Source organism: Halichoerus grypus, chromosome 12 (assembly GCF_964656455.1).
Source record: "Halichoerus grypus chromosome 12, mHalGry1.hap1.1, whole genome shotgun sequence".
Classification (NCBI taxonomy): domain Eukaryota; kingdom Metazoa; phylum Chordata; class Mammalia; order Carnivora; family Phocidae; genus Halichoerus; species Halichoerus grypus.
Genome location: NC_135723.1, coordinates 79267421 through 79290223, shown reverse-complemented (window position 1 = coordinate 79290223; position 22803 = coordinate 79267421). Strand labels below are relative to the sequence as shown.

General features: G+C 35.5%; 1 protein-coding gene across 1 annotated transcript in view; it reads left to right on the top strand.

Moving 5' to 3' along the window:
• Positions 1 to 22803, top strand: part of SLC13A1 (solute carrier family 13 member 1) — a 107579-nt gene that overhangs the window by 45170 nt on the left and 39606 nt on the right. Inside the window, exons 4-7 of the mRNA XM_036081882.2 lie at positions 4211 to 4347; positions 7082 to 7269; positions 7855 to 7903; positions 7985 to 8033. Of these exons, the coding sequence (XP_035937775.1) occupies positions 4211 to 4347; positions 7082 to 7269; positions 7855 to 7903; positions 7985 to 8033 (423 nt within the window). The remainder of the gene's footprint in view (positions 1 to 4210; positions 4348 to 7081; positions 7270 to 7854; positions 7904 to 7984; positions 8034 to 22803) is intronic.

Below are 22803 nucleotides of genomic sequence, written 5' to 3'. Positions count from 1 at the left end.
GCTGCAGGCCATTTTTTGTTTACCTAGTCTATTAAGAGATTGGCAAACTATGAATCTGAGGGCCAAATCTAGCCTGCTACCCAATTTTTAAAATAAAGTTTTATTGGAAACACACAAAGCCATGGTCATTCATTTACATAATGTCTTTGGCTACTTTTTTTGCTACAAAGACAAGTTGAATAGTTACAATAGAAACAGTAAGACTCACAAAGTCTAAAACATTTATTATCTGACCTTTTACAAAGTCTGCCAAGTGCTGACATAATCTAAAGAGATTACAACAAGAATATCTCATGGTCCTGGACTTCCTTCTATGTTTAATCACTTACTGATAATGGCTTGCTTCTATGCATTCCTTTTCCTGCATTTATTTTTTCATTGAATTCTCAGACTATTGGAATAGGGTACGTGGATCTTATTTTCATGAGCAAAACTGTAAAAGAGTTAAGAGAAGAGGAAAACTCAAATGTCTATTCATTTTTCAATAATCAACTTGTGTATCAGGTCCTGTAAGAAAACTTTCCCAATTCCCCTAGAAAAAAGTGGTCGTTATTCTTTGAGCTTCAACTATAACTTGAAAAAATATTTCTCACACACTTATGATACCTTACTGCAGTCTTTGTTAACTTGTTTTTCACATATAATAACCTGTAAGCTCCTTGAGTCTGGGGACTTACTGATTCAGTATCTACTGAGTGCCAATATGTGCCAGGCTTGTGCTAAATCCATAAATATAGTGATCAGTAAAATACATCTCTGCCTTCAAAATATGTCTAATCTAATAATGGGGATAATTAAGTAAATAAATGATCACTATATAGATGAAGATGTGCTCTCACAAAAGGAAGTAACATCCAACCAAGTTGAGGATAGTCAAGGAAGGCATCTTAGAAGAATTGGCATCTGAGTTCATCCATGAAGGAAGATTATGGATAACCAAAGTAAGAGAAGAGGGTCATTCCAGGTTAAATGACTGGCAAGTGTTGAAGCATTTCTGTGACTGGAGTATTTCACACGTAGGGAGAAGTTGGCAGAGTACTGAAAGTCTAAGCTGGAAAGGTGAGATGGGGCTAAATGATGAAGAGTCTTATAAGACATGTTGGGAAGATTGGATTTGGTCTTAAAAGACATGGAGTCCAGTGAAGAGTACAGGAAGCACAATGATGTGATTAGATTCACACTTTAGAAAAGGAGCTGTGACAATGGTAAGGGGTGGATTAGAAAGAAACAGATCAAACAGCAACCATTTGAGGAGCAGTAAGGAGCTTAATTAAGATGGTAATGTTTGAATAGAGCAAAGTGGACAATTTCAAATATATAGGGGAATGGGACGCCTGGGTGGCTCAGTCAGTTTAGCCTCTGCCTTGGGCTCAGCTCATGATCCCGGGGTCCTGGGATCAAGTCCCCCATCGGGCTCCTTGCTCAGTGGGGAGCCTGCTTCTCCCTCTGCCTGCTGCTCCCCCTGCTTGTGCTCTGTCTCTCTCTGACAAATAAATAAAAAATCTTTAAAAATAAAATAAAATAAAATATATGGGGGAACTAGAGATAATAGGACTTCATGACTAACACACATACTGGAAGTGAAAAAGGAATCATAGCTGACTCTTAGCCTTCTAACTTGGGCAACTAAGTAGATGGAAGTTTCATTTGCCACAAAAAGGGATATGCTGAATTTTTAGATGTTTGTGGGAAATTCAAATGGAAATGTCCAGCTGGATACACCAGGCTTATCTGTTTGGATACAAAGATTTTAGTGTCTTCAGCATTCATTCAACAAATATGTATTGAATGCCCACTGTGTGCTGAACATTATTTTAGTCACATAGAGTTAGAAATTGAATCTGTAAGATTCAAACTTCAGGTGTACAAAACAAGAAGATTGGAGACAAAACCCTGTAGAATACCAACATTTAAGAAAAAGGAAGAGCAAAAGTAATTTTCAATGTAGGCCAAGAAGAAAAATTCAGAGAGGCAGAGATAGACCCAGGGAGGAAAAAAAAATGGTTCGTAAGTCTGTAAACACTAGTAAATTAATAATTTGAAATAATACTTATACTGAGAGTAACGACTGAGAGAGTTAGGAAGATAGAAGTTTGGAAACAGGGGTGCCTGGGTGGCTCAGTCGTTAAGCATCTGCCTTCGGCTCAGGTCATGATCCCAGGGTCCTGGGATCGAGCCCCGCATCGGGCTCCCTGCTCTGTGGGAAGCCTGCTTCTCCCTCTCCCTCTCCCCCTTCTTGTGTTCCCTCTCTCGCTGTGTCTCTCTCTGTCAAATAAATAAATAAAATCTTTAAAAAAAAAAAAAGTTTGGGAACAGAGTGTAGACAATTCATGATTGTGATCACTCTACTGATTTAGGAGCTCAGAGACCGTAGCTTATTCATTGACTCCCTTCCTCCTTCTCTCATTCATGTACTATTATTTACTGAGCTCCTGTTCTGTACCAGGACTGTCCTAGGTGCCAAATATGCAATGACTAGCAAAACAGATTCCTGGTCCTCTTAGAATGTATAGTATATTACAGAAGAATGCAACAAGCAGGTAAACACTACTTACATAATATAATATGCTATGAAGGAAACAACCAGGGCTCTGTAATACAGAAAAATAGTAGAAACTATTTAGAAAATCTGGATATTTGAAGGCGCCTGGGTGGCTCAGTCGTTAAGCATCTGCCTTCGGCTCAGGTCCTGATCCCAGGGTCCTGGGATCGAGCCCCACATCCCGCTCTCTGCTCAGCGGGAAGCCTGCTTCTCCCTCTGCCTGCCGCTCCCCCTGCTTGTGCTCTCTCTCTATATATATCCCTCTCTCTCTCTCTGACAAACAAATAAATAAAATCTTAAAAAAAGAAAAAGAAAATCTAGATATTTGAGGATTGAAGAGGTGTGAAGAGGGAAAAACATGTCAGACGTTTATCATTGCATTCCCTGTTCATATAACAGTTGTGGTGCATGGTAAACACTTATTCATTGTTAGAGTAATTAATAAATGAGATAATAAGGAAACCGATAGAATTATTTTCTATTATGCAATTACTACAAAATGTAAAGAGTTAAATACAAACTGTGAAAAACATAATAAATCAACATAAAACATAATGAAGAAATTCACTTGTCCACTTTTAATTCCAAGGCTAATTTTTACTTTCTTTTTAAACCGAGCCAAGCTTAGTAAGTTATATTAAAAATGCTAATACAATCTAAAATAGCAAAATTATCATGAGAACTGATTTTTCTATTCCTTTGTGGTTTCATAATTTTCCAACTCTCCCATTCCTTCTACCAGATATTGTTTTTTTTAAAGGGATGTTTCCTCTTATAATCCTCTCCTTTTAGCACAGCCTCATGACTCAGTTTAACCAAGCAGGTCCTAACGTCAGGTCTCTTGAGTATCAGTCTTATGAAGCACTACACCTAAAAATTTAAAAATAAGATTTCTGTGGTTAGATAAGTTTGAAAAATATGTTGTGTGTGGAATCCCACTCTGTGAGTGGCAATGCATGTTAATATTTAAAGGTTTTGAGTTAGACTTACAGGAAAGAAAATTCTAATATTTCAAAACTCTGTTTTCTAAACTAATTAGGCCACAGAATCTTTTTGTTGTTGTTGTTTGAGAAAAAGATGATGCGCCTAACATACTTAAGAGAATTCTCTGGTAAATAGGTTGACCCGGTGTCTGTATCCTCTACTAATCTCTGAAGGGTGTTGGCTAAAAATGGCTTAAGATGTTGGCTCCTATTCAAGGGTATTTATTTTATAGCAAATAATTTTGAAGGTAAAACCATTCAAAATATTTAGGAGTGACACTACAGTTTGGGCATAATGGATGGTAATGAAGACACTGGCGGGTTGGAGACTCAACTTGGACTTCCCCAAATCACAGTCACTGCCATTCTACCATAGCAGCATAAACCAGTTAACCCCAGTTTGGAGATGGAAAAATTAAGGCATTGAAGGCACTTGCCTGATGTTACACAGCTATTTCAAAACCCAGTATCTTGGGTACTCTTTTTTTGTATGTATTTTCCCGTAACACTCCTATTTCTGGGTAAGCATAGTTAAATTTGTATTGTCACATATCTACATTTTTCTTAATAGAAGGATTAAGTAGTTTCAAGGTCAAAGTTAAGAGTAGCAAAATAATGCTTTCTTGGGCAATATTATTTTTCCCCCACCAACATAAGTAATCGTGGGTTTAATCATAAATTTCAGGTGGCATCTGCTTATTTCAAAGATTTTCATCTACTGCTAATTGGAGTCATCTGTTTAGCAACATCAATAGAAAAATGGAATTTGCACAGAAGGATTGCTCTGAGAATGGTGATGACGGTGGGTGTGAACCCAGCATGGTAAGTACTGCATTTCCTGTTCCAGGTTTACTTTCCAAACAGATGATTTTTGTGCAGAGCAAATAACTAAAGAAGTAATGCACATCCAGGCAATCATTCATATCACAGTATAATTCATGCCTTTCCTCTGCAAATATGAAAGGGATATAAAGTGTACTGGAGTTGTAGGAAGAAACAACAACAACAACAACTTTCAGGTCTAATTACAGGGAGATTGGAATAAGTGCACACAACCCTCCTACCTTTCATGCACAGTAGGAGACAAAGTTGAGAGAAGCCTTGAACCCCAACAGACAAGACTGATAGACTTCTGAGTAGATTTCAGTCCTATTTTGTTTATTTGGCTGATTACACATTCAAGACTTGTTCAAGAGCATCCTTGATCATAGGGAGGATGTTAAGAACCAAAGACAAAGACATTATCGACAAAATACAAACGTGTGTAGAAACATTCCAAGGTGAACATTTTTCTTTTTATTTATTTATTTATTTTTAAAGATCTTGTTTATTTATTTGACAGAGAGAGACACAGCGAGAGAGGGACACAAGCAGGGGGAGTGGGAGAGGGAGAAGCAGGCTTTCCGCCGAGCAAGGAGCTTGATGTGGGGCTCGATCCCAGGACCCTGGGACCATGACCTGAGCCGAAGACAGAACCTTAATGACTGAGCCACCCAGGCGCCCCAACATTTTTCTTTTTAAATGAACTGTTGCAAAGTGAAACAATCAATTAAGAAATTTCATCTACAGAATGTGAAATCACTCAGTTGACTGATTTTCCCCACTGAAATAAATGCTTTTTTCCACTAAATTAATTGGCTATTTTAGTTTTAATTCTAGCTCTTGTTAAGGACATAGTTGTGAAGGGCGCCTGGATGGCTCAGTCGTTAAGTGTCTGCCGTCGACTCAGGACCGAGCCCCTCATCGGGCTCCCTGTTTTGCGGGAAGCCTGCTTCTCCTTCCCCCATGCCCCCTGCTTGTGTTCCCTCTCTCGCTGTGTCTCTCTCTGTCAAATAAATAAATCAAATCTTTAAAAAAAAAAGAACATAGATGTGAGCTAAAAAAAGAATATTTCCAGTGTCATAAACACTTACATGATAGCATTAAGCTCTAAAGTCTTAGGTGGTTCTTCCCTTCTCATTTTTCTTTGAAAATAAGAAAATTTTATTGAATTATGTTGCATGATTCGTTCTAGAGTATATCCACATCTCTGTTTATCATTTATGAATCAAATAGCTTTGTTAAACACAAAAAATAACTCAGATGAGACAAATTTTTAAAATATTTGTTACTTAAAATGTTTATAACATGTATGTATTAAGGGAATTTCACTCTTGAGATGAAATGGTATTCCATGCCTCTGGGGTGCTATAGATATGTGTATCTTTTCTTTGACCATCTGCTCACTGACCACAGGGGATAGGGTAGTGAACCACACAGTGTAGCAAGAGTCCTGTCCTTTATACCACCCAGTAGCTTTGCAATTTAAGGCATTTTCACCACACAGAAAGTTTATCTGCTCACTATCTTTTTTTATAGGAAGATTTCATGTCTTGCCAATGCCTTAAATGAAAAGTATTTCTAGTTTACTTTTTATTGAGAATGATTTCTTATTTAAACAGATATCTAAAGAGTTTTATTTTGTTTTACATGTAGAAATTGTTCACCCGATCTGACCTTGAAACTGTAGAATTTGTCTTGTAGATCTACTTTTAAAGAGAGTCATAAAATTTCATAAATGGCTCCATACGGAAAGATGTGCTTCTGAATGATTTTCTGGGATCTCCTACTCAAAAGAGATCATATTTCTTCCCCAAGTGTGATTTTGAAAGCTTCTAGATGTGATTTAAAATCCTACAGTCTTAGGTGTGTTATTTTTAAGGGAGCAGAACTACTTTATTTATAAGAGAAGACAATGTAATATATCCAGTTCTTGACCACAGGCAGGAATGTCAAAACTCAGGAAAGCATAAATAATAGAATCTACAGAAAATTCTGAAACCTCATTTTAGCTAGTAATTTTAACCATTTCCTCCACCTACCATATATTGAACCAGAGTAGTCAACAGTAAAAAGTAGATTTATAAATATTAATTTCTCTCCTTGCCCTTGTGCCTCCTTGGCACACATACTAATAAAGAGAGATGTGACCTGGGCACCTGGGTGGCTCAGTCGTTGAGTGTCTGCCTTCGGCTCAGGTCATGATCCCAGGGTCCTGGGATCGAGCCCCACATCAGGCTCCCTGCTCCACGGGAAGCCTGCTTCTCCCTCTCCCACTCCCCCTGCTTGTGTTCCCTCTCTCGCTGTGTCTCTCTCTGTCAAATAAATAAATAAAATCTTTAAAAAAAAAAAAAAGAGAGAGAGATGTGACCAAAAGACAAAAGAAAGAGTAAGGGATCCTAAATTGAAAAACTAATTGCATTTCATCTTACTGGTATTTCAAGGTAAGTGTCATCTGTAAAGGGCATTCAAATATTGGTATAATATTATAAGCTGTTCTAGAGAAGACATTTACGGTTCCAGGGAGACAAATCTCATAAGAACACCACTCTTCCATGTGCCGTTCTGATTCCTATCTGGTTATGACCGTCTTCAGGGTTCGCCATCGGAGGGGAACCCTAACTTAAGTGTGTTTTGAAAAAATTCCCAATTTACAAACAGCATTCTTTACAGTTAAATAATACAGAACTAGTTAAGCTGGAGAGCGCAGCTCATCCAAAAGGCCCTCTCGTTTCAGGCTGACATTGGGGTTCATGAGCAGTACCGCCTTTTTATCGATGTGGCTTAGCAACACCTCCACGGCTGCCATGGTGATGCCCATCATGGAGGCCGTGGCACAGCAGATCATCAGCGCCGAAGCAGAGGTCGAGGCCACTCAGATGACTCATTTCAGTGGATCAGTCAACCATGGACTGGAAATTGATGGTACCACATGCTGATACAGCCGCAGTGGGGTCTAATCATTTGGGCAGTCGGCAGAAACTCAAGAATTCTGGCTTATATTTTATTAACTGCCCATACGTGCATGATGTGAATTTAACTTTCTTCTTGCTGTATTTCCCAATAGTATACATTACCCAAATATTTTACCTTCAATTAATGGTCGAATCTACATTCTCTGGAAAAAGAGGAAGAATGCCCTTTCTAGCCTCTAGCCAGTCTGATGGAATTCTCTCTGTCTCTCTTAGTAGACCCCAGGTTACTCCTTCATACTGAATTGACATTCTCGCATAATAGTGGGAATCTCTAATTCCTACATTCTATTTGGAAAGAGCATTACACTTGGCTGTGGTTATTTCTGGCTCTGATAAATTGCCCTGATGGAGTGGAAACGTTGGGGTGATATTTGTATTTATAAAATACTTTATTAAGATGAATGTTATGTCAGTACAGGTGAATTTGTTTTCAGTTTCTAGTAATGCTTCCATCTTAACACACACACACACACACACACACACACACACAGAGATAACCCTTTAAATTATTTTTCTTTTATTTAATGTTTTGCAGAAGGTGTTGAAACAAATGAGAGGAAAGAGAAAACAATACCAGTTCCAGGGTAAAGAATATTGACATTTTGATTAGGATTTTCTAAATTACATTTTAATAAAATTATAAACTGAGTCAATTTATTTTTCAGATACAGTAATGATGCAGGAAAAATTTCAAGCAAGACGGAGCTGGAAAAGGTATAGTAAATGTGATTCTTTCTAAATAATTATACATGAAATTATATTAGAGTTGCAGTTAGAGATGTATGCATTTTATTTTTTATTTTTAGAGAGGGAGGGGGAGGGGCAGAGGGAGAGGGAGAGAGAGAATCCTAAGCAGGATCCAAGCTCAGTGCGGAGCCTGTTGTGGGGCTCAATCTCATGACCCTCAGATCATGACCTGAGCTGAAATCAAGAGTGTGATGCTTAACCGACCAAGCTACCCAGGCGCCCTGAGATGTATGCATTTTAAAATTTGTTACTTCCTTCCTTGTCTATAAATTACTTTGCTTACCTAAGTCAAAGCACAGTGTAATGGTTTGATAAGCCCTCATAGATAGACATAGACTAAAATCAACATTCTGATAGAAAACTTTTTAGGCTTTGAAAATTAGCATCATTATTTTCTTCTTTTACTGAGTTCATGGTGATGAGAGTTAGGATATGTAGTTTAAAGAAATATAATTCCAGTCTCAGAATATTGTTTCATTTTCTTTATAAAATCTTATTGGCCCGATAGCCTGATTTTTATTAGGACTATTCTCATTTCTTTCAGGTTATAAACTTAGAGCAACTCTTATTCATGTAATTACAATCCAGTTATCATTAGTGTCCCCACTAAAAAATTCAGTGCAGAATTTATGAATTGCTACTGTCAAATACAGATGGAGGAGTTGTTGTAGTCATTCTTGCAATTAAAAGAAGGAAGGAGACTTTTGTAAACTATCCCATAGAATTCATTTTGCCAGAATAAATCAATATAAAAACTCTATACTAAGTTGTACTGGGAGCAATAGATCTTGAGACCACTGAAAAATAATCCTACGTAGAAATAGTTTTTCGGTAACCATAGCATTAGGAATAGGAGAGTGGGGCATATGTTCCTTCCTCAGGCTATAATGCATTTACATGCAACTTAGTAGGAGAAAGAAAACCCTCTTGTTATTTACAGAAATCTTTAAGGAAAGAGTGATTTCTCTGTAAAGAGAAAACAAATAACAAAGATAAGTTTTAAGCCATTAGCTACAGGGTTTTAAACATGAGAATTGAATATATATTGCTGAAAACATTATCATCTTTAAGAATAGAAGTAATTCTTTTAAAACAGAAAATCAGCAGCATACGAGGTATATTACAGAAGAATACATTAAAAATGAGCTTTAAAAATTATGAAAATTGGCAAGCATAAACAGAAAGAATATACTTGCACTCAGTAACTTTCTCATGGTCACATTTAGAAATCCAGTTTTCTGGCATGATGCCTAAATTTTGGGTCAAGCCCCTTCAAATCAATTTGACATCTAGCACTGTCCTTGGCATTATAGGAAGGTCCACTGTTGGAAAGACCTGCTCCTTACTGTAAGCAGCTCAGAGTCTAATGGGGAAGATGGACTTTAAAAAAAAAAAAAAATGTGTGACATAAATCCTACAACAAAAGCAGGCACAGAGGCTCAGTCTTCCAAAGGTGGAGCAACTAGGTCAATAAGGACGTATTGCAGGAGTGGGGTATGAGTGAAAGAGACTTGAGTCCAGGAGGAGACAGCATGTTCAGTCAGCGGAGCTCAGACTCCATGCATGCAGGGACCACGTCCACTTTGTTCACCATCTAATCCCCTGGCACGCTTCATTGCCTAGCACAGGGTAGGTGTTCAGTAGATATCTATCTTAATTAATTAATTAATGAGTGAAAAGATAAGAGGTAGTCTCATTAGAAAAAGTAATGAATCCAAAGACCCAAATACGTAGACAGCAGGGCTTTTTCAGGAAACATCTCCACTGCAGGTGCTAGGGATGAGTTGTGCTAAGTGAAATGTCTAGATCCTTGAGCTGTGTTAAAAATAGTTGGTCATGCCACGCCAAAGATTTTAGAGTTTATCTTAGAGAAAATAGGAATCTTTGAAACTGGAGAGCAGCATGGTCAATTCTGCCCATTGAGAAACTTACTATGGCAACACTTTGAAGGCAGAGAGTGTAAACCTAACTGGACTATTTGATTAATCAGACTTTGAGGACAAAAGAGAGACAAGTATAGAAGAAAGCCCTGCTAGAGTAAACTAGGTAAAGGTAGGCTGTGAAGCCACTGATGGGGATGGGGAACAGAGAAGGAGGGATAAGTTTTTAGTGGGGGAAAGTAAGGTAATTTGGGTACATTTTAGGCAATGAAGATTGAGTTCTGAGTTTGGGAGAAGAGAGCAAGCAGGGCCTTTGAACAATGATTCTATGGTCTTTCTAGAACTCAGTGTATAAAAATTCAGCTTTGTGTAAAAGAAAAATTAAAGGATAACCTTTTACTTTACAAAAGTGTTCATTATTAGAGATAACATGAAAGTATTACTTGCTTTTGGTGTCACATTAAAAAAGTGTTGCCAAGACCAATGTTAAGGAGTATTTGCCTATGTTTTCTTCTAGGAGCTTTACAGTTTGGGGTCTTATGTTTAAGTCTTTAATCCATTTTGAGTTAATTTTTGTGAGGAGTATTAGATAGGGGTCCAGTTTTATTCTTCTGCATGTGTTTATTGAGTTTTCCCAACACCATTTATTGAAGAAGTTATCCTTTCCTCACTGAGTATCTTGACTCCTTGTCACATGTTGGTTCACTGTAAATATGAGGATTTATTTCTGGGCTCTTGATTCTGTTCCATTGGTCTGTGTGTCTATTTTTATGCCAATTCCAGACTGTTTTGATTATATAGCTTAGTAATATAGTTTGAAACCAGGAAGTGTGATAACTTCAGCTTTGTTCTTCTTTCTCAGGATTGCTTTGGCTATTCATGGAGATTAATTTCATTTTTGGTGGAAAGAAAATAAGGGTTTGGGACTAAAATTTATCAGTCCTAAAATTCTTGTTAATAAAGCTGCAAATTTCTGATATAGATGATAATGATGGTAATTTTGCCTTTGCTGCTGCTGCCAATGGTGCTGATTACGTGTTGGTTTTGAAGATGGTGGTTAGTCAGTAGGCCCTCAGATTCTAGAAACTGATTAAAGAGTAGCCATATTCGAGTGCTGCATACCTAAAAATTGACGTTTTCCATGACTTGCCAAGTTCTCTTCTTATTATAGGCCATGACCCAAACATTAGTAGAGCTCCCTACTTGTGTCCCCAATAAAAGTAGTGGGTAGGTACTTAGCCTGTAAATCCCATATGAGTCCAAAAGTAGTTAAAATATTTTTTGAGAAGAAAAGGAACAAAAAGAATGGATTATCCTAAAGGGACATCAGCAATACATGGACAAATATATTTGTCAGGTTCTAGTGGGGTGACTGAGACACCATTCATTATCGCTCATATTATTTCCATAAGAAATGAGTTCCAGATATCTGAAAATCATTCTTTACATATGAAAGGAAGAATCAAGTTGCTAGATTTTTCCCTTCCTCACAAGTACTAGTATCATTCAAAGAGATATCCCAGATTTTTATACTGGCTCAATTTCTAAACCTCCAGCATCTTCAAATGAAAAGAATTGGAAAATCAGTTTGCTTTTAATGAAAGGTCTAAGTTCATTGTTTTCCATTCATCTTATATAATGTGTAATTCTCTAAAGAGAAAAATTCAAAGGAAAAATATCCTTGAACAAATTAAATCTTGTTTTTTAATTAGGTGTTTAGTTTGGGGGTGAAAATCCTTATTGTTGAAAACGAAATTCTGTAAGAAAACACCGTTTAATGTTCTCCAAGAATTCAAAGAACCATATTAACAGTAATAAGCATAGCTCATAATATCATGGTCTAGGGGCATTAATTCTGTCAAGTTAGGGGATATCAATTTTAGAATATCTGGTGTCCAGATCAAACATTAACAAACGTTTGTTCTCCTTGGTTACTCTTCCATTCGATACTGGGTGGAATTGGATGGCAAAGCCAATTATTAGGGCTGTTCAATCCTCACCTGACACAGTCTAGCTGTCTTCTTTCACTCATCCAGCCAAATCCTGTAGTTTATAGAGAGATGATGATAGAGAAAGAGCAGCATCAAAGTGATGAGAGATAACAAGTGTTGGCAAGGATGTGGAGGAAGGGGAACCCCTGTGCACTGTTGGTGGGAATGTAAACTCCTGCAGCCACTACAGAAAACAGTATAGAGGTTCATCAAAAAATTAAAAATGAAATTACCATATGATCCAGCAATCCCACTTCTGGGTATATATCCAAAGGAAATGAAAACAAGATCTCAGAGGGATATCTGCACTCCTATGTTCATTGCAGCATTTTTCAGAATAGCCACAATATGGAAAAAGTGTCCACCAATGGACAAATGGATAAAGAAGAGGTGTTATGCATATACAGTGGACTATTATTCAGCCATAAGAAAGAAGGAAATCCTGCCATTTGCAACAACATGGATGAAATTTGAGGGCATTATGCTAAGTGAAATAAGGCAGACAGAAAAATAACAAATACTGTGTGGTATCACTTATATGTGGAATCTAAAAAAAAAAAAAAAAAGTAAAACTCATAGAAACAAAGAGTAAAAAGTGGTTGTCAAGAGCTGTGGGGTGGGGTGCAAACTTTTGGCTTATTCCCATGAATAAGGTCCAAGGATATAATGTAAAACATGGTGACTATACTTAACACTGTTGTATGGTTGAAATAGGGTAGGGTAGTGGTATTTGAATATCTGACGAAAGAAAGAAAGAAAGAAAGAAAGAAAGAAAGAAAGAAAGAAAGAAAGAAAGAAAGAAAGAAAGAAAGAAAGAGAGAGAGAAAGAAAGAAAGAGAAAGAAAGAAAGAAAGAAAGAAAGAAAGAAAGAAAGAAAGAAAGAAAGAAAGAAAGGGAAAGAAAGAAAGAAAGAAAGAAAGAAAGAAAGAAAGAAAGAAAGAAAGAAAGGGAAAGAAAGAAAGAAAGAAAGAAAGAAAGAAAGAAAGAAAGAAAGAAAGAAAGAAAGGGAAAGAAAGAAAGAAAGAAAGAAAGAAAGAAAGAAAGAAAGAGAAAGAAAAAGAAAAAAGGAAGGAAGGAAGGGAGAGAGAGAAAGAGAGAGAGGGAGGGAGGAAGGGAGGAAGAGAAAGAGAGAAGGAGGGAGGTAGGGAAGAAGGAAGGAAGGAAAGAAGGAAGGAAGGAAGGAAGGAAAATAGACGTGTGAGGTGATGGATATGTTGATTGGCTGGATTAGGGTAATCTCTTCATGATGTATGCATGTGTCAGATCACAACTGTACACTTTAAATATCTTAGAACTGTATTTGTCAATTATATCTCATTAGGGTTGAAAACCATTGTGGGATATTTTATGTGTACATCAAGGTGATTTGATGTGCATGTTAACAGTGAAAGGAATTTCTCCGTCTAGTTTATTGGCACCTAGATGTTTATCTAGTTTAGGCACTTCACATATTTTTTTATTATGTTCAATTAGCCAACATATAGTACATCACTAGTTTTTGATGTAGTGTTCACGTCACATATTTATCTTTTGCATGTCTGTGTGTGTGTGTGACCACATTTGAGTTCTACCCTCTTAACACATTTCAATTGTGCAGTGCTGTCCACCGTAGTTGCCAAATTTTGCACTGAATCTTCAGTCCTTATTCATCTTATAGCTGAAAGTTTGTACCCTTTACATGGTCTTTTTAACTGTGGCAGTTTCCTATGCCTCTGTGAATAGGAGAAGTTGAACTTTTAAAAGAAATCATAACTATCCTATTTACTAATCCAATTAGAACATATTTCATTGAAAAATTTGGAAGCCTCATTATCAATGTTATTATATCAGAACAAAAGATTAAATTTCTGATATATAATGGGGATCCAGTATCCTCCACCAACAGTATAGACTAGAGTGAAGGCTAATGCTTGCATATGGATAAGCAGGTAAAACCTAATTCATCTAAAATTACACCAGGTGTATTTTCTGATAAAAGAAGGGACAAATGATATACTATATGTTGGCTAATTGAACATAATAATAATAAAAAAAGAAGGAAGTGGGTGGCAACATTTGGTGAGGCAAATTCACTTCTGAATAAAGAATTTTTTTAACATTTATTTTAAAAGAGAGGAAGGAATCACAGCAGCAACCTGTGACTATGACCTCACTACAGATTTCAATTTTTTTTGCAGTCAAAGCCCTAGCTCTGTTGGTATCTATACTTAGCTGTGTTTCCACAAAACATTTTGTTGTTAAAGAAATGATTGGCTGTTGATAATAGCTTTTGTCCCATATATCTTTCACTTTTGAATCACCAAAATGTAGTTCTTCACATTTGAAGTTATTGATATATCATCTAGCAAATAACATAAGGTCAGCCATGTTGGAAGCATCTGTACTTTCCTCTAAGTGTACGGTAAGCCTCCCACACTATATAATTTATTCTAATACTATATTTTGTTTTTTAAAATTCTCAACAGTGTTTTTCTATGCATCTTCCAATAGTATTTCCTAACAAAAGAATACATTTATTTTACTTTAGCACCAAATTATTTTTATGTACTTGATTATGGAGTATTTTATACATATACATATTTATGAAATGTAACAGAAAAATTTAAAGATAACAAAATGCATAAAATGGTATATTTCACACCCCAGCTTAATTAATTTTGAGAAATCTCCATGAGCCCTTCTCTGATTCCATCTCCTTCCTCACAGTCACACATCCTTCCCCTTGATGAGACAGACACAGTCCAAAATGTTGTATTAATCATTCTCTTGTTTTCTTTTCAGTGTTTCCACTTGTATTAGTTACTTGTTCATCATAGGAAAGACCCCAAATAGCAATAGTTTTAACAAGATAGAAATAAGCTGGTATGGTGGCTCCACAATCACGATGACCCTGATTCTTTCTATCTCAGCTCTGCCATCCTCAGCACTTCACTGCTACCTCATGGGGCAAGATTGCTGCCTCATTTCCCTCTATCCATTCTCTACTCCATCTAGCAGGACAAGGAGAGAGCAGAAGGCATATATACTTAGAAATTACTCTGTTACTTTCCTGGCTTTAGCATTATTCATATTTTCTATTTCTTCTTGAGTTGTATTTTTGGGGAACTTATGCATTCCTTCTCAAATTTACTAGCATGTGGTTGTTGATAATATCCACCAATTTCATTTGTAAAGTATTTTTAGTTATAGCTTTTATCATGGCTAATATTTCTACTTATGCTTTTAAATTTTTTTTGAAGAGTCTTTCAAAAATTTGTCTATTTTATTAGTCTTACAATTCTTGTCAAAAAGCTGACTTTTGGCTCTTTGATCATATTTTATATGTATTCTAATTTATTCATTTCCTCTCTTTATTATATTGTTCTGTCTACTTTATTTTTGCATTCATTCTGCTGCTCTTTTACTTTTTAAATTAGACATTTACATTATGAAATTTGAGCTTTTCTTTTCTTCCAAAGTAAGAATTTAAGGAGATGAATTTTCTTCCATTAATTTAGCTATACCACATATTTTTCAGTTCTTTGTGTCTTCTGGATTTCTATTATGAATTGCTTAGAAGTGTATTTTAAAATTTGAAATAAATGAGGCTTTTGTAACTACTTTTTGTTTTTTTTTCTTTTTATTTCTAACTTAATTTAACTGTGCTCAGAAATTGGTTTGTATGACATCAGTTCTTCTAAACTTGTTGAGGCAGATTTGTGGGCTAGCACATGGTCAATTGAGATAAATATTTCGTTGTGCTTAAAAAGAATTATATATTCTCAACTTACCGGTACAATATTTTCCAAATGTCTGTTAGATCAAGTTTGCTAGTTGTTTTTCAAATCGTCTGTGACCTAATTTTTTGTCTACTTAACCCAGCAATTAATGAAACTGTTTTGTTGAAATCTCCGTCTAGGATATGGGTATGTCTATTTCTCCTGCTAATTCTGTCAATTTTGGTTTCTGTATATTTTTAGATTATTTAGATTATGTTATTGTATCCCTACCAGTTTAGAATGTTTATATCTTCCTGGTTAATTAATGCTTTTACCATTTTGCAGTGACCCTCTCAATGTATAGTAATGTTTCGAGGGTCTTAGAGTTGATTTGTCTGATGCTAATGTAGCAATGCCAGCTTTCTTTTTTTTTTTTTACATTTATTTTATTGTATTTTAATTCCAGCATAGTTAACATACAGTGTTATATTAGTTTCAGGTGTACAATATAGTGATTCAACAACTCTATGCATTAGTCAGTGCTCATCATGATGGGTGTACTCTTAAATCCCTTCACCTATTTCCCCCATCCCCCACCCACCTCCCCTATGGTAACCATTTATTTGTTCTCTATAGTTACGACTCTGTTTTTTGGTTTGTCTCTTTTTTCTTTGGTTTATTTGTTTTATTTCTTACATTCCACATATGAGTGAAATGTATAATGTTTGTCTTTCTCTGACTGACTTATTTCACTTAGCATTTATACCCTTTAGATCCATCCATGTTCTTGCAAATGGCAACATTTCATTCTTTTTTTTGGCTGAGTGATATTCCATTGTGTGTGTGTGTGTATATATAAATATATACATTTTACATTATATAAATATATACATTTCCAAATTATGGAAGCAGCCCAAGTATCCATTCATCTACCGATGGACATTGGGCTGCTTCCATAATTTGACTATTATAAATAATGCTTCAATAAACATTGCAGTTTATACCTTTTTGAATTACTGTCTTCATATTTTTTTGGATAACTGCCCAGTAGTGGAATTATTGGATCATATGGTAATTCTATTTTTAATTTTTTGGAACCTCTATAGTATGGACATTTTAACAGTATTTGTTCTTCCATCCATGAGCACAGAATATCTTTCCATTTGTTTCTATCATCTTCAGTTTCTTTCATCAAGGTTTTATAGTTTTCAGAGTCCCAGTCTTTCACCTCCTTGCTTAAGCTTATTCCTAGGTATTTTATTATTTTGATGCAATTGTAAATTGGATTTTCTTAATTTCCCTTTCTGCTGTTTCATTATTAGTGCATAGAAATGCAAAATATTTCTGTATATTGATTTTTGTATCCTACAACCTGACTTAATTCATGTACCAGTTCTAATAGATTTTTGGTGGAGTCTTTCGGGTTTTCTATATATAGTATCATGTCATTTGCAAATAGAGAAAGTTTTACTTTTTCCTAACCATTTGGATGGCTTTTATTTCTTTTTTGTTGTCAGATTGCTGTGTCTAGGACTTCTAGTACTATGTTGAATAAAACGTGGTGAAAGTGGACATCCTTGTCTTCTTCCTGATCTTAGGGGATATGTTCTCAGTTTTTCACCACTGAGTATGATGTTAGCTGTGGGTTTTTCATATATGGCCTTTATTATGTTGAGGTATATTCCCTTTCTAAACCTATTTTATCGAGAGTGTTTGTCATGAATGGATGCTATACTTTGTCAAATGCTTTTTTTCTTTTGTATCTGTTGAAATGATCATATGGTTTTTATCCTTTCTCTTATTGATGTCATGTATCATGCTGATTGATTTGCAAATATTGAACCACACTTGCATCCCAGGAATGAGTCCCACTTGATCACGATGAATATTTTTTAATGTATTGTTGAATTCAGTTTGCTAGTATTTTGTTGAGGATTTTTGCATCTATATTTGTCATACATATTGGCCTCTAATTCTCTTTTTTTTATAGTGTCTTAATCTGGTTTTGGTATCAGACTATGCTGGCCTCATAGAATGAATCTGGAAGCTTTCCTTCCTCTTCTATTTTTTGGAATAGTTTGAGAAGGATAAGTATTAACTCTTCTTTAAATGTTTAGTAGAATTTACCTATGAAGCCATCGGATCCTGGACTTTGTTTTTTGGGAGTATTTTGATTACTGATTCAATTGCATCACTGGTAATTGGTCTGTTCAAATTTTCTGTTTCTTCTTGATTCAGTTTTGGGAGCTTATATGTTTCTAGGAACGTATCCATTTCTTCTGGGTTGTCCAATTTGTTGGCATATAATTTTTCATAATATTTTTTTATAATCCTTTGTATTTCTGTGGGGTCAGTTGTTATTTCTCCTCTTTCATTTCATTTCTCCTCATTCATTTCTCCTCTTTCATTTATTTGCATCCTCTCCTTTGCTGTTGTTGTTGTTGATGATGATGAGTCTGACTAAAGCTTTATCGATTTTGTTAGTCTTTTCAAAGAACGAGCTCCTGGTTTCATTGATCTGTTCTGTTTTTTCGTTTTTGTTTTTTAGTTTCTACTTTGTTTATTTCTGCTCTAATCTTAATTATTTCCTTTCTTCTACTGGTTTTGGGTTTTGTTTGTTGTTCTTTTTTAGCTCCTTTGGGTGTAAGATTAGGTTGCTTATTTGAGAATTTTCTTGCTTCTTGAGGTAGGCCCATATTGCTATATACTTCCCTCTTTGAACACCTTTTGCTGCATCCCAAAGATTTTGGACCATTGTGTTTTCATTGTAATTTGTCTCCATGTATTTTTAAATGTTCTCTTTCATTTCTTGGTTGACCCTTTCAGTGTTACATAGCATGTTATTTAACCTCCATGTATTTGTACTCTTTCCATATGTGTGTGAGGGGATGTGGGGGTTGATTTCTAGTTTCATAGTGTTGTGGTTGGAAAACATGCATGGTATGATTTCAATCTTCTTTAAGTTGTTGAGACTTGTTTTGTGGTCTAATATGTGATCTATTCTGGAGAATGTTCCATGTGCACTTGAAAAGAATGTGCATTTGCTATTTTAGAATGGAATGTTCTGAATATATCTGTTAGGTCCATCTGGTCCAATATGTAATTCAAAGCCACTGTTTCCTTGTTGATTGTCTATTTGGATGATCTATCCATTGATGTAAGTGGGGGGTTAAAGTCCCCTACTATTATTGTATTACTATTACTTCCTTTATGTTTGCAGTTATTTTCTTTTTGTTCTTTATTTTTTTTTAAGATTTTATTTATTTGTCAGAGAGACAGAGAGAGAGCACAGGCAGGGGGAGTGGCAGGCAGAGGGAGAGGGAGAAGCAGGCTCCCCGCTGAGCAAGGAACCCGATACAGGACTCAATCCCAGGACCCTGGGATCATGACCTGAGCCAAAGGCAGATGCTTAACCAACTGAGCCACCCAGGCGTCCTGTTTTTGTTCTTTATTTAATTCATCCTATGCACGCGCATGCGTGTACGCACATACACACACACACTGATATTCTATGCTCTGTCTATTATTTTAGATTTCCTGAACATTTTATCATGTGTATTAATCAATTAGGTCTGCCATAACAAAACACCACAGACTTGGTTTATAAACAACAAGAATTTATTTTCTTACATTTCTGTAAACTAAAAGTCTAAGATCAAGGAGCCATCAGGGTTAGTTTCTGGTGAGGCCTTCTTCCTGGCTTGTAGACAGCTTGCTTGCTCATTATCTTCACATAGCATTTTCTCTCTGCAGAAGCAGAGAGAAAAAGAGAGATCTCTGGTCTCTCTTCCTCTTCTAAGGGCACCAGCTTTATCAGATTAGGGCCCCACCTTTGTGACCTCATTTAACATTAATTACCCCCTTAAGGTCCCTATCTCCAAATACAGGCACATTGGGTGTTAGGGCTTCAACATATGAATGTGAGGTGGACACAGTTCACACTATAACATCATATATGCTTGATTTATAAAAATGTAAAAATAATCCATTATTTTCTTCCTCCTGAACAGGACAAAGACCTTAGGACATTTCAACTACACCATCCCTTCCTATTTACGTGTGACTGTTTTCTAATTTTTTAGTTCTAGTCTATCATTCTCCTATAAACTATATAATTTTATTTTTTAAATCAGTGCTTTATAGGACTATGTACCTATTTACTAGTATCTTTGCTCACCATTGTTTCTTGCTTCCTAGACATTCTATCTGGGGTGATGCTCCCTCTGCTTGAATATATCTTTTGAATGTACTTCAGAGAGTACCTTTTGGTTGTAAACTCTCAGTTTTGTTTTATGTACAGATCTTTACAATTTCTGGAATATATTTTTGTAGTTATAGATTTCTAGATTGACCATTATTTTTTCTTTGCACATTGAGATGTAATTATACTGTTTTTTTTACTTTTTTGCTGTTGAGATCTTTAAGCTAGTTGTCATTCACATTACCATTCCTTTAATAAACAGTCTTTTCTCTTTGGTTACTTTAAAGATACATGTGTGTCTATGTGCATGTATGTATGTTGAATCTTTCCCAATAATCCTTGAGAATTCTCAGCCATTATTTTCTCTGGTCTCCGGTTAAACACGTTAAACTTTCTCATTCTGTCTTCCAGGCTTTTTAATATCTCTTTATTTTCCTTCTGTATCTTGCTTTATCTTCCTTCTGTATCTTGCTGTACTACATTATGAATATCTTCAGATCTATCTCCTAGTTCATTAATTCTCCTTTTGGCTATGTCTGTTTTGTTGTTTAACCCATTTACTGAGTTTCTAAATTCAGTTATTTAGGTTTTAATTTCTATAAGTTCTATTTATCTCTCTTTAAGATTTCCTTGGTGATTTTTATAGTCTCTTTCTCTTTACTTATATTTTCCATCTCTTCTGTTAATTTTGTTAATCATAAATTAATTTACTTATATGTCTAATAACTCTAGTGGCTGAAGTCCTGTAGATCTCTCTTTGGCCTGTTTTGTTTTCTGCTGGTTCTCATTTTTGTTGCCTTATTTGTGTGTATGTGTTGGGGGGGTGTTTTGTGCTTTTTTTTGTCTTTTTCAATTTTTTATTTAAATTCCAGTTAACATACAGTGTAATATTAGTTTCAGGTGTAGAATTTAGTGATTCACCACTTACATACAACACCCAGTGCTCATCACAAGTGCTCTCCTTAATCCCCATCACCTATTTAACCCATCCCCCCACCCACCTTCCCTCCAGTAACCCTCAATTTGTCTTCTATAGTTAAGAGTCTGTTTTCTGGTTTGCCTCTCTTTTTTTCCCCTCTATGTTCATCTGTTTTATTTCTTAAGTTCCACATATGAGTGAAATCGTATGGTGTTTGTCTTTGACTGACTTATATTGCTTAGCATAATACTCTCTAGCTCAATCTATGTTATTGCAAATGGCAAGATTTCATTCTTTTTTATGGTTGAGTAATATTCCTGTGTGTGTGTGTGTGTGTGTGTGTGTGTGTGTGTGTATCACATCTTCTTTATCCATTCATCAGTTGATGGACATTGGGCATTGGGCTCTTTTCAAAATAGTTTGGCTATTGTTGATAATTCTGCTATAAACATTGGGATGCATGTATCCCTTTGAATCAGTATTTTTATATCCCTTGGATAAATACCTAGTAGTGCAACTGCTGGATCATAGGGTAGTTCTATTTTTAACTTTTTGAGGAAGCTCCATACTGTTTTCCAGAGTGGCCGCACCAGTTTGCACTCCCATGAGCAGTGTAAGAAGGTCCCCCTCTCTCTTCATCCTTGCCAACATCTGTTGTTTCCTGTGCTGTTAATTTTAGCCATTCTGACAGGTGTGATATCTCAGTGTGGTTTTGATTTGTATTTCGCTGATGATGAGTGATGTTGAGCATCTTTTCATGTGTCTGTTGGCCATCTGTATGTCTTCTTTGGAAAATGTCTATTCATGTCTTCTGCCCATTTTTAAACTGAATTATTTGTTTTTCGGGTGTTGAGTTTCATAAGTATTGAAATGCTAGTTTTCCTTGAAACTTCTCTGGGAACTCCTTAAGTCCTGAGTTGCAGCTGCATGGAAGAGTTTTTGTATTATTGTTTTTATTTTAACAAACAGGTAACACCAATTTAGGCTAAAAGTGCTCATGATTAGGAGGTTCCAGGCTACATTATGTTTTCCCTTAAGTCAGCATGATATTTCCTTGCTGTCTACTTTTGCAAAGGATCCCAGCTTTATGAGTGTTTTCCTATATAATTTCCCATAGAGGATGGGCCTTAGGCATTATCTGCCATACCCAGATCTTTCTGCAAAAGAAAAAAATGAAATCCTAGATCAAAAAGCTGCCTATCACTCACTTAAGATTCCCACTTCCACTTTTTTGAGGGTCAAGGCAAATTCTTTACTTTTGTATTGTTTTGTGATACAGTTTTAAGGTTCTTTTTAAATATTTTAAATAGCATTTTATTTAACAGGAAATCTGATTTGTCATGTAGCTGAAAAGAAAAATCAACTATATTATTTATATATTATGTCAGTCATATTTACTGCTATAGAAAGAAAAAGATTTTTTCCAATACATACATATTTTTATTTTTGGCTATTCACAAATAAATTACAAAGGAAACTTCTAAATATTTAACATTTAGGATAATAACATTTTATAAAATAAATCTTGGATTTAATTATGATTTTCAATATTGCTGAAAAAATAGAATTTTTATAAAGAGTCCTCAGGCCTTAAGTGCTGAATTTTAAATATATTTCTATTCATCATACTATTACTACATAAACAAATATTCTAATTCACAATATGCAACATAATTCATTATTAACTACAGTGGCTATAAATCATATTTCCAGGAGTCTTATTGATAACTTCAATTTTGTTACCAACTGCTCTGAGTTGTTCAGATTATAACAGATCAGATCCTTACCAGATCTTCATGAAGAGTTTGTATCAGGAGTAGGAGAAGGATCTCCTCTCATATTTTCTTGCTGTTCACTTATATATTATCTTTATTGTGGGCTTTCTTTACATAAATAATTTCCTATAGAAATCATTTAAAGCCACATGTATGTCATGAAAGGGCTGTTTTAATTAAAACTAGAAAGCATAATCTGTTATCCACTTAACCAAGCACATGTAAACTCAATATGCTGAGAGCAAACAAAGGAGACAGGGCCCCACTGTCATT